The sequence below is a fragment of the Heterocephalus glaber genome, unplaced genomic scaffold (assembly GCF_053883595.1).
Source record: "Heterocephalus glaber isolate CG9 unplaced genomic scaffold, H.glaber_assembly_v1.0 deba00001795, whole genome shotgun sequence".
Taxonomy (NCBI): Eukaryota; Metazoa; Chordata; class Mammalia; order Rodentia; family Bathyergidae; genus Heterocephalus; species Heterocephalus glaber.
The window spans coordinates 4,092,771-4,105,517 of NW_028258476.1; the positions used below are offsets into that span (position 1 = coordinate 4,092,771).

A 12,747-nucleotide genomic window follows, 5' to 3' on the forward strand; every position below is an offset into this window, starting at 1 on the left:
AGTGTTTAGGTGTCATAATCATTAGTAACTTAGGCTAAGCAGGATGATTATATCTACAATAATGCATGACATTAGCTCTTTTTCTCCACCAGCGTCTATGTGCTAATGAGAAAAGGAATGAGCAAATTTCATTTAGATCTAATATCTCTAAAAATGAAATTTTATGATTTTTATGTGTTCTTCGGAACAGTTTAATAAAACCACATTTTAAGATACCCTCCAAATTTTTCTGTGGAAGTAATCCCCAATCTGTAGGAAAACTCATCGTCAGAAAACCGAGGAAGACAAATGTAAAATGTTTTCTCACCTGCATTATTAGAGAAGCTTAATAATTCCTTTCACCCTTCTCTTTGGGAATTGCTCCAGGCAGGGATTCTTATCAGCTCCTCGGGGACTGTTCACATGCCATGGAGAAATTGGTTTTCCTAAGTTTATTTCCAAGGATTCTGTTTGACCCCACCCTAGAACTTACATCTTGTATAAAGTAAATGGCTTGGAAGTTACTCTTTTGTAATAAAGTCATAATTAGGACTCCGAATATTTAATCTCTTTTTATTATTTAATTTAATTTTAACAATTAAAGAAAATTAGAGATTCTGCCACATAGTCTAGCCATTCACATTAGGTGAGGCCAGTACCCTGTCAGAAGGCAAAGTCTGTGAACCTCGTGCCAAATAGCTATGTGAGCAAATAGTGAGATAAACAAGACATTCATGGAGACAGAGGTGGAGCTGGGCCTGGAATGAATCAGGCCATCCCACAAGAGTGGGTGTCTCCTCCCCAAGTTGCTCTCCGGGGCACAATTAAAACCACTATAAAAGGCCCAGCTCCTAGTTAACCAGTGCACTTGCCAGCAGTGTCAGCGAGCACTCGACTTCTTCCTCTGGTGAAGTGGGTAAGTCCCATTCTGTGGGGTCATGTTCTTCTGTATGAGTCTTCGTTCTTCATGCCATTGAGATGTTGGAGAACAGGGCAGGCTATATGTGCTAGAAGGGATGTGTATCTTACACTGAGGGCTGGCTCTCATTTATTCCATCTCACCTTCCTATGGCTGCAGCCATCACTTGAATAGAAACAGCCTTTCTCTCAAGGCTCTTAACTCAGTATTTTTGCACATCAGGAGATGATCATGTGTGGCTCTGATGGGTCTCATATTCCAGTAATTGCCATTTCAAAGTTTGCCAACCTTCTGGTCTCTTTTCATGTCTAACCCACCTCATATGGGCTTTCTTCATATAGTTAAGGCATCCTGAGGCACTGGAGTTGAGATGCAGATAAAGAAGTCATCTAGATGAATCACTATGCACATCCAGCCAGCAAAGCCATCCATATATTCTTTTAACATTGGTCTGCTGCTGGTTGATTTTTGCTTTGGTTTGGTTTTTGCAATCCTGGGATCAAATGTTGGGCCCTGTGCATGCTAGGCAAGTACTCTACTACTGAGTTATATCCCTATCCACTCATTTTTTGTCTAATACTAAGATTCGAATGGTTTGTTTGAGTTTAACAAAGGCAAATCAATATCATTCAAAGTTTTCCAGGTTTAGTTTGGCCCAATGACTCTAATAGCCAATCAGGAAAGATCTATCAGAATCTTTCAATAATTGAATTTGTAAATGTTCATCCTAAATGTGAGTTAAGCTTAAGGCAAGTAACATACACCCTGTTTTCTGCATTGATGGATATGAACGTTACACTGCCACCTTTGACTAGAACAAAATAGGATTTATTTTTAGAACTGATAACTTATGAATTACACTTCTAGATCTCTTATGGATTGTAATGTTGAGGAATAATTCACATTCGCTTTTTCATTTTTCTATTTGCTGACACATTTTGCTGGCACAATTCACTATACAAGGCTGTATCCACTTTAATGCACCCTCAAATCTTCCTTCACTTTAAGCTTTCACCTATCCTCTCTGTTTAAGTTTAAAGGTTGTTTATGGTAGCAATTTTAAGTTCCTTCACTCTTCACTACCTGCTCTAGGGAGAAGGAAATGATACGGATAATCTTGATTGGATAGACAATGAAAAACCAGCTGTAGGATAGACTGAAGATGATTTCCTGGCTTAGAACCTCTCAGGATCTCTCTCCCCTTTCCCCTGAATAAATGTTCAAAGATAAAAATGCTCTGAAAATCGAGATTAAATATAACTACTGCTGACAAGTGAAATTATTTAGAGATCTGCCTAAAACAATATGAATGAAGCCTTTCCAGAGGCAGAAACAGACTTTTGATTCTGGGTCCTACTTTATTGTTTTAGGTTTACTTGAACTTGAAGAAAGGAAAAAAATGTCTCCACTTCTGAGAAGCATCTTTGACATCACTGAAATTTTCAATCAGTATGCCTCACATGATTGTGATGGAGCAGCACTAAGCAAGAATGACCTGAAGAACCTCCTTGAAAGGGAATTTGGGACTGTCCTTCAGGTAAGGACGAGAAAAGGAAATCTCTCCACTAATTTAGGGCTATGAATTTTCTTCTCAGGAAAGATCAGAAAAAGGAATGGCGGCTTACACTCGTTTTGTACCATGACAATTCTACAATACCTCCTTCAGTCATTTCCCAATCTGAAGGTAGTTAACTGGCTTTGTAGACTTGAGCATTAACTTCAGATCAAGTATTTCATGTCACTTGATGGCATTATCAATGGGAATGAACTGCTTATGGAACATTACCATCAAAAGTATCAAATCAAACTAGAGTGGGAGGGATTTATATGTGCTTCCAAATTTCAGGAACTTGTGTGCTTTTGATAGCACTAAACTATTTTTTTAAAATCTCCAACGAACATATGCTTTGAAATGAGATGTTCACATTTTTCACAGGGAAACAAGTCTTGATATACACTGGGTGTTCTAATTGTTCTAAATGTCTCTTGAGTGTTGGCAGAGATAGCATAAGTGTCTGAGTGAAATTTTACTGCTTGTAAATAACATTTAAATTTTTTGTTTTTATCTTTTCATAGAGACCACATGACCCTGAGACGGTAGAAACGGTCCTGGAACTTCTGGATCGCGACACTAATGGACATGTTGATTTCAGTGAATTCCTCCTGTTCGTTTTCAAGGTGGCTCAAGCTTGTTATTACGCTCTCGGCCAGGCCGCAGAGCTAGACGAGGAGAAGCGAGTCCACGGTGAGAGAAGGCGGGACCTCTCACCAGATCGCAGGCAAGAAGACCAAAGGAAATTCGAGACGCGGGACAGACAAGTGGATGAAGAACCTGGTCGCCGACGCTGGCAGAAGAGGCAGGAACCGGAGAGTGCTGAGGGAGACCAGAGAAAGAAACTGGAGAGATCTGAGCAGCGCTCCTCGCAGCCCCGCGACGACGAGGAGCAGCGGCTGCCAAGGCAAAAGCTGGAAGAGCGCCAAGCAGAGGAACAGCTGTGGAGGGGCAAGGGTCGCGATGCGGAGGAGTTTGCTGAGGAAGAACATCGAAGGGAAGAGTGGCAGAAACTGAGAAGGGACCGCGGCGAGGAGGCGCAAGTGCCACGCCGGGAACCGGAGCCGCGCGAGAGGGCGCTCCAGGAGGAAGATGAGCGCCCACAGAGGCAGGAGCGGTCAGAGCTGAAGAGGGAGCGCCGAGAAGAGAGGCAGCTGCCGAGGAGGGAGGAGAGGCGCGAACAGCAGTCGGTGGCTGAAAAGGAGGAGCTGGCACAGGCCCGAGGACGGGATGACAGCCACACCCAGAGGTGGCACAGGCAGCTAGAAAGCGAAGCCGAAGCACGTCAGAGCAAGGTCTACTCCAGGCCTTGCAGGCAGGAGGAGCAGCTCCGCGACCTGACGTGGCAGCGGCAGGCAGAAGAAAAGGGCGGCAGGCGCCGCGAGAGGCCGCAGGAGCAGGAGCTGCGGCTCCGAGAGGAGGAGGAGCGGAGCCCGGAGCGCGCCTGGCAGCTGCAGGAGGACCGCGCCCGTGAGGACCGCCAGCAGGGGCAGCGCCGCGACCAGAACTGGGGGTGGCAAATAGAGGAGGAAAGCCAGAGGCGGCGCCAGAAGCTGTACGCCGGGCCGGGTCGGCGGGAGCAGCTGCGGGAAGAGGAGCAGCTGCTGCGAGAAAGCAGGCGCCGGGAGCGCGAGAGGAGATTCCGCGAGGAACAGGAACTCCGTCAGGAAAGGGAGGAAGAGCAGCTGCGCCGCCAGGAGCGCGACAGGAGATTCCGCGAGGAACAGGAACTCCGTCAGGAAAGGGAGGAAGAGCAGCTGCGCCGCCAGGAGCGCGACAGGAGATTCCGCGAGGAACAGGAACTCCATCAGGAAAGGGAGGAAGAGCAGCTGCGCCGCCAGGAGCGCGACAGGAAATTCCACAGGGAGCAGGAGCTGGACCAGGAAAGGGTGGAAGAGCAACTGCATCCCCAGAAACGTGACAGAAAATTCCGTGAGGAACAGGAACTCCGTCAGGAAAGGGAGGAAGAGCCGCTGCGCCGCCAGGAGCGCGAGAGGAGATTCCGCGAGGAACAGGAACTCCGTCAGGAAAGGGAGGAAGAGCAGCTGCGCCGCCAGGAGCGCGACAGGAGATTCCGCGAGGAACAGGAACTCCGTCAGGAAAGGGAGGAAGAGCAGCTGCGCCGCCAGGAGCGCGAGAGGAGATTCCGCGAGGAACAGGAACTCCGTCAGGAAAGGGAGGAAGAGCAGCTGCGCCGCCAGGAGCGCGACAGGAGATTCCGCGAGGAACAGGAACTCCGTCAGGAAAGGGAGGAAGAGCAGCTGCGCCGCCAGGAGCGCGACAGGAGATTCCGCGAGGAACAGGAACTCCGTCAGGAAAGGGAGGAAGAGCAGCTGCGCCGCCAGGAGCGCGACAGGAGATTCCGCGAGGAACAGGAACTCCGTCAGGAAAGGGAGGAAGAGCAGCTGCGCCGCCAGGAGCGCGACAGGAGATTCCGCGAGGAACAGGAACTCCATCAGGAAAGGGAGGAAGAGCAGCTGCGCCGCCAGGAGCGCGACAGGAAATTCCACAGGAAGCAGGTGCTGGACCAGGAAAGGGTGGAAGAGCAACTGCATCCCCAGAAACGTGACAGAAAATTCAGGGAGGAGGAACAGCTCCGTCGGGAAAGAGAGGAGGAGCAGCTGCACCGTGAGGAGCAGCAACTGCGCCGCCGGGAACGAGAGCAACAGCTTCGGCAGGAACGAGACCGAAGATTCCGTGAAGAACAGCTCCGTCAGGAAAGGAAGGAGGAGCAGCTGCGCCGCCAGGAACAACAGGGTCACTACCAAGCCGAGGGGCCCTTTGTCAGGGAGAAGAGTAGTCAGGAGCAAGAACTGCGCCAAGAAGAGCAGCGAAGTCGCGTAGAGCGGGAGAGGAAATTCCAAGGAGAGCAGCTCAGGCGCCAAGAAGAGGAGCAAAGACGTAGCCAAGTCCGAGAGAGGCAATCCCAAGACGAAAAGGGTGATATGGAGACTGGCAAACGCCAGTTTGCCCATGTTCCAGTGGTGCGCTCCAGCCCCCTCTATGAGTATATCCAAGAGCAGAGATCTCAATTCCGCCCTTAAGAGCTGCTACCAACATGCTAACACCAGCCAAAGCTTTGAGCAAAAGAAAATGAGAGCCACTGAGTAACAAGTCATAACTCATGTGCTTCTGGTAGTGGGGAAACTCTGATGTTAGAAGGTGTCTTTTCTTCCAAAATCTTAAGCTACAGTTAACTGCATTACTTTGTACTCCTTGCCTTTTATTCTTCTTCTGGTAGTTCTTTACTACAAGAGGTCTTTGCTCTTTGGTGAAGATTTGGTGTGCATTTTTAAAAACATAAAAGTCATTTAACTTGTTCATGGAGTTTTGTTTGAGGAACACATTGATGTATTGCCTTCAAAACTAACAAGAATAATGCAACAATTTGAGACTCAAGACAACTAAATCTGTTTTTAATGGCTGATCATATTGTGGAGATTTTACATGCATTTAAAAGTTATAGTTGATTTTTTTTCTTGGGGCTAAATTTCATTAATCTTTACCTCCAAAATGTTTTTTGGGTGTGTGTGTGTCTGTCTGTCTGTCTCACGATTATCACAGATTCCACTAGGTGAGTGAATGTTTACAATCCTTTATTGATGCAGGAGTGACTTCTGCGGGAAAATTCCCTGTGAAATCAGCCCATAACTGGCAGAAATATTTGCTAAGAATATGGTCTAGCTTAAAGATTGAGAATTTTGGATTTTTTTTTTACAATTAACTGCACATAAACACTTAAAGTCTCATGAAGCAAAAGCAAGGTGTTTCTCAAACAACCTCAGAGTTCCAATTTTAAAAATGTCTATTATAGTTTGTAGTGCTCAGTTCTCGTCCTCCAAGTTTTGATGGGTTTGAAAATGTTATCACTTTTGTTCATTTTAATTTAGAGGGAACCTAATCAGGACCCTATAAACATCTATCTTGTTACAGGGGCAATAAGATATCACAAAAGCCGTATTTAGAGAAAAGTGTGTGTGTACGTGATGTGTATGAGCACAGGGGCAAGTGTCTAGAGGCCCTTAACAAGATTTATCAGCCCATATTCCTTTGAAACCTGTTATTACCTTGGAGAACTTGCTGAAATAATTGCATTGTATGAAAACGTAATAAATGGTTGGCAAATAATTTTTTTTCTGTTTTAATTATGTGTCAATCGAAACTCAAGGTCTAATCTGGAAACTGACATAGCTTCCCAGTCACAGGTATTTTGTTACTATCATCTATGCCCAAATACAAAAAGGAAGAGAGAACCCTCTACTTTTCTCATTCATTTTTCCCAGTTAGGGTGAACCTTATATTATTTCCATCCCTGCCCTGAAGTTCTCTTTCCAAGTGTTTTTGTTCTTGGTTCTAGCACTTTCTCTGCCCTTTCTTGCTGGTGCTCCTCATTCCCTCTGAGAAAGCAACAACCTTTCGGTCTCTACTGTCAGGTCAACAGCCTATGGCCCAAAATTTCAGATCAGCATTATGGACATAGCAGATGACCTAGTAACTTAAGCGACATAATCCATGAGGAACTGAATCAAAAGAGGCTAAATAATAATCAGGCCAAAGTATTAAATTATCATCTTATTATCCATAAACCTCTGTGCCATCTGCTGGAGTCTATATTTAGTATTCACCATTTAGTAACTAGGAATAAGTCCAAGAAGACCTGATCAGGATATATCATTTATAATTGTGAAGATCATGGATAAGACAATGCCTTACAGTCACTCAACATTTTTGTCAATAGTATAAATGAGGAAACTAGATCTATAACTTCTGAGTATCCTTCTGATACAGTAAGGGAGCACTTTCTATAAGAAGCATCGCCCTTCTTACACTTTAATGCGAATGGAAGATATCCACAAAGATAGAACCAAGGAATCCCCTGAGACTATCTTAGAATTTTGCATCTTTCAAATTATTTTTAACTGCAAAATTATTTTTCTCCTAAAGTAAACATATACTTTTTCTTATAGGTCTTCACAGAAACACTGTAAGAGCCTCAATGATTTTCCCCAGGATTCTACCAAAGGGCATTCATTTGGGAACCTCTTTATAAATACCTAGCCCCAGGAGACTACTAAAATACACATTTTTTAGCTAAGCTACAGTTCAACAATAACAATTATAGTAAAAGCAATCTAAGCCCTTCAGCCTTGTAGCACTTTACAAGATCAGGAAAATACCACTTCCAAAGAAGAAAGTAGTTTCATTACAATTTTAATAACTTTGTGTTTAACAAAAGATGTCAGTCAACCCATGCCCTCTAGCTGTTCTCTTCTCACACTGGCAGGAAATACGAAAGCCAACTTTCCTGGTCCACCTGAATAATGTACATGTATGGGCAGGCCCTTGAGGCTACTGGAAAGCTGTCTGCTTACCATAAATTGGGAGCTCTAGTAACACCACCTTGGCTGCTGCTGTGGAGTAGGGTAGAGAATTACATGTGCTGAGGTGTTAAAGCTGGTCTCCATGTGCTATGGACTGAAGTGTACCACATACACACACGCGCGCCATGCACGCATATATTTGAAGTCCTAACCCTCAGTAATTCAGAATATAACCATATTTGTGGACACACTGTTTAAACAGGTAATTAAAATTAGATTGTTAGATTGGGTCTTAATCCAACATGACTGCTATTCTCACATTATGAAGATGAACACAGAGACAAGATGATCTGAAGACATAGAGAAAAGATGACCACTCAGAACTGAATTTAATCAAGGATAGAGGACTGGAACAGATTCTTATAGTCCTGAGAAGAAACTAATCCTAACTGACACCTTGATATTGAACTTCAAGCCTCCAGAATAGTGAGAAAGCAAATTTCTTTTCTTCGGGCCACCCAGTCTGTGATACTTTGTTATTACAGCTCCAAAAAACTAATATATCTTGTAAAGTGGTATTATGTTGCTAGGAAACCCTACGTTTTGTGATGATACTTATCCTGTGAAATTGCACAAGTAGTCCTGATTGCTTAAAGACACTCTTTTATTAAATCTGCCAAAGTTTCTATGATGCAGTGGAAAGAATACCAGAAGAAATCAAAAGCCTGGGAACTGGACATTTTTTTTAATTGGTCCAACAAATACTTATTGATTTCTTCCTATGTGTCAAACATTTTTCCAAGAAATAAACATACAGTGGTAAAGTAATAATTCTGTCCTTTTCCTTTGCTTTACTATGTGTGCGACCCTCTGTAAACCACTTCAGCTTTCTGGGTCCCTTTTGTTTTATATGTGGATGAAAGAGCTGTCACCAAGGTTATTCCCAGGACTGAAAAAAATTCAGTTCCAACATTCACCTGAAACTCTCACAGCAACTCAAACAATCATCGCCCAATGTCTACCTTTAGCTAACAAAAAGCAGGAAAAAATTAACTGAGGGAACTGATCATCAGAGCCTACTTCAGCCTCGAAGAGCTTTCCTTTCTAGCCAGCCATCCCAGAACTTCCTCTATTTGTCTCCTAAAATTCTTGTTATTGTCTCAGATTTATTCATTGAGGGAGAAGATCTTAAACACATCCCATTTTCTTTGACTCCAGTACTACCAAAGATAATTTCCCTTCTGACCTATGAACTTCACTTATGCATTTAATTACTCTCATTCTTTTCTAAGAAGAAAACAAAGTCCTACAATATATACTCACATTAGGCTTCATTATGTGGCCCACGGCCAAGCCAGTCTCCAGGTTTCATCCCTGAGCACGTGTGGAGAGGAGTGGGTAGAAGTGGGAGAGGAAGACCAGTTTCACGCCATCTTCCCACAAGCGTGATGGTCAGGAAGCATGGAGCTCATAAGAACAGCAGTATCTAATTCTCTTAGGCAGACTCAGGAACGCTTCCCCAAGGAAACTGATGTTTAAACTAAAATCTGAGGATAGGTATAAAGTTAGCTTGGTGAGGAGAATAAGAAAGAGCTTTCCAGGAAAAGTGAAATTTATAAATATTTGAGGCAAGAGAAATCACTATGAGTTCAAAAAAATTAGATTTGGCTAGAGCCTAGAATCCTGAGAGATAACGTGGCAAGAAATGAGGTTACAGAAGTTTTTGAGGTGAGTGGCTTCTCAGATAACATAATACTCTGCATAGAAGACACAAAGAATTAATGCCCAATCTCAGCAATGTAACAAAATACAAAACCAACACACAAAAATCAATACCATTTGTGTACATCAGTAATGAACTCACTGAGAAAGAAACTATGAAAATAATACCATTCACAATAGCATCAAGAAAAATTAAATACCTAGAAATTAATCTAACCAAGAAATGAAAGACCTCTACAATGAAAACTATAGTACTCAGAAAAGAGATTAAAGAGACATCAGAAAATGGAAAGATATCCCCTGCTCCTGGATAGGCAGAACCAATATAGTCAAAATGGCCATACCTCCAAAACTGTTATGTAGATTCAACACAATCCCAATAAAAATACCAGCAGCATTCTTCACATACCTACAGAAAATAATCCTAAAATTCATATGGAACTGAAAAAGACCCAGAACAATGAAAGCAATCTTGGACAACCAGAGCACAGCAGGAGGCATTATCAGACCTCACTTCAAGCTATACTACAATGCAACAATATTTAAAAAGTGTGGTACTTGCACAAAAACAGAAATGTGGATCAGCGAAACAGAATAAAGGATACAGAAACATCTACAGACACATTAAGCTATGGAATCTTCATCAGAGGGGCCAGAAACATATGCTGGAGGAAAGGTAATCGATTTAACAAGTGGTGCTGGGAAGATAGGCTATTTGCAGAAGACCGAAGCTGGACTCATATCTATCACCATGTAGTAAACTAAAATAAAATGGATCAGAGATCTAAACATTTAAACAAAAATATTGGATGTATTGGGAGAAAAAATACGTAAAATAATCAAATCATAAGTATAGCTCAGCACCACCACTCCTGCCTGGCAAGCACAATTCCCAGTAATTCTCAGTACTGGAAAAAGAAAAAATAATAAGTACAGGCAAGGACTTTCTGAACAGAACTTCAACTGCAGAAATAACAAGAATCAACAAATGGAGGGCTGGGAATTTAGCTCAGTGGTTCCTGCGCCTGCTTCGCTAAGCGTAAGGTCCCGAGTTCGATCCCCAGTACCGGAAAAAAAAAAAAAAAGAAAGAAAGAAATACATAAATTAAAAAAAAAAAAGAATCAACAAATGGGATTATATCAAATTTAAAACCTTCTGCACAGCAAAGGAATCAATTAGTAGAATAAAGAGACAACCTACAGAATAGGCAAAAAAAATTTTTCCAGCTATTCCTCAGGCAGAGGAATATTTAAATTATTTAATAATTTAATATTTAAAATATATAAAGAACTCCAAAAAATCAGATCACCCAAAATAAAAGACCCAATCAAGAAACAGTCCAGTGAAATGAATAGACATTTCTCAGAAAATGAAATATCAGTGGGCTACTAATCTATGAAAAAATGTTCAACATTTCCGGCTATTACGGAAATGCAAATTAGAACAATGCTAAGATTTCATCTTTTATCTGAAAGAAAAGCAATCCTCAAGAAGTCAAAGAATAGCAAATGCTGACATGGCTGCAGGTAAACAAACACTCCTACAGTGTTAGTGGAAATGTAAACTACTACGACCACTATGGAAATCAGTACAGAGATTTCTCAAAGAACTAAAATTAGAAATTCCATTTGACCCAGCTATTTCCCTTCCAAATATCTTTCCAAAAAAGCTAAATATATCATATTACAGTGATATGGGCATACTAATGTTTATAGCAGCACAATTCATAATAGCTAAATCCTGGAAGCAGCCTATATAACCATCAACAGATGAACAGAAAAAGAAAATGGGGTATCTTTATATAATAGAACACTTCTTGGCTATAAAGAAGGATAAATTCAAGACATTTGTAGGAAAATAAATGCACCTAGAAAACATAATGTTGAATAAAATAAATCAGACACACAAGATTAAATACAACACAGCATGTCTCATTTGAATAGGGCAAAGTACAAAGGGTAAAATAAAGGATGGATAGAAAGAAACAACAGGATAAATCTCTTGAAAATTGGAAGGGGGCCAAAACACTGAGGGCAAAGGGGGAGGGGAGTAAGAAGATTTAAGATATGCCATGTACAGGTGCCAGATACAATGAATATAAACATTATAGGTCATAAACCTGAGCTAAGAATAATAACATCAATAAGGTTCTTTCCCATCTTGCAAGATGGCAGGTGAAAAACCTGAGAAGCCCAGTACTAAAGTGGAGAAACCTGAAGCCAAGATGGCTGATGCCACTGGCACGGTTAAAAAGAAGGTGAAGAAGGCTAAAAAATCCAAGAAGGGGCAGCCCCACTGCAGCCGAAACCCTGTCCTGGTTAGAGGAATTGGTGGATACTCCCGATCTGCTATGTATTCCAGAAAGGCTCTGACAAGAGGAAGCACTCGGCTGCTAAATCCAAGGTTGAGAGGAAAAAGAAGAAGGTTCTTGCTACTGTCACAAAACCAGTTGGTGGTGACAAAAATGGCAGTACCCGGGTGGTTAAGCTTCGCAAAATGCCTCGGTACTACCCTGCTGAAGATGTGCCCCGAAAGCTGTTGAGCCACAGCAGAAAACCCTTCAGTCAGCACGTGAGAAAACTTCGAGCCAGCATCACTCCCGGCACCGTCTTGATCATCCTCACTGGGCGCCACCGAGGCAAGAGCGTGGTTTTCCTGAAGCAGCTGGCCAGTGGCTTGCTACATGTGACTGGTCCTCTTAATGTTAATCGAGTTCCTCTGCGTAGAACACACCAGAAGTTTGTCATTGCCACCTCCACCAAAATTGATATCAGCAACGTGAAAATCCTCAAACACCTCACTGATGCTTACTTCAAGAAGAAGAAGCTGCGGAGGCCCAGACACCAGGAGGGTGAGATCTTCAACACTGAGAAAGAGAGATACCAGATTTCAGAGCAGCGCAAGGTGGATCAGAGAGTGGTGGACTTGCAGATTTTACCAAAACTCAAAGCTGTTCCTCAGCTCCGGGGCTACATCCAATCCCTTTTTGCTCTGACAAATGGAATATACCCTCACAAATTGGTGTTCTGAATTTCTTACTAAGAACCAAATTAAATAACTGCCAGGCTGTAGAAAAAAATAACAGCAATAAGAATGAAAATGGGGAAAGGGGATTTAGGGACAGATGGAGGGAGCGGGTAGGAAGGGGAAGAGGTTCAAAAGAAGGAACAAGCTGCATCATGTACATGCACCCACTCCCCAGTGTGAATGTAAACTTCATGTCTTGCAAGCATGTACCAATACAATTGTTAAA

At 42.7% G+C, this 12,747-nt stretch overlaps 1 protein-coding gene and 1 pseudogene across 1 annotated transcript; both read left to right on the forward strand.

Moving 5' to 3' along the window:
• Nucleotides 1-849: 849 nt before the first annotated feature.
• Tchh (trichohyalin) lies at nt 850-8,592 on the forward strand. Its single transcript, XM_087203432.1, has 3 exons — nt 850-895; nt 2,269-2,435; nt 2,975-8,592. The coding sequence occupies exons 2-3, from the start codon at nt 2,298-2,300 to the stop codon at nt 5,492-5,494; spliced, it is 2,658 nt and encodes an 885-aa protein (XP_087059558.1). The 5' UTR covers nt 850-895; nt 2,269-2,297; the 3' UTR covers nt 5,495-8,592.
• A 3,363-nt stretch (nt 8,593-11,955) lies between these two features.
• On the forward strand, nt 11,956-12,552 carry LOC101704235 (large ribosomal subunit protein eL6 pseudogene; annotated as a pseudogene).
• Nucleotides 12,553-12,747: the final 195 nt, after the last annotated feature.

What these genes read in the sequence shown, in the direction of transcription:
- Tchh (XM_087203432.1), top strand. Translation starts at nt 2,298, where the DNA reads ATGTCTCCACTTCTGAGAAGCATCTTTGACATCACTGAAATTTTCAAT. An exon ending in AATTTGGGACTGTCCTTCAG is followed by an intron (nt 2,436 to 2,974) that starts GTAAGGACGAGA and finishes ATCTTTTCATAG; the next exon opens with AGACCACATGACCCTGAGAC.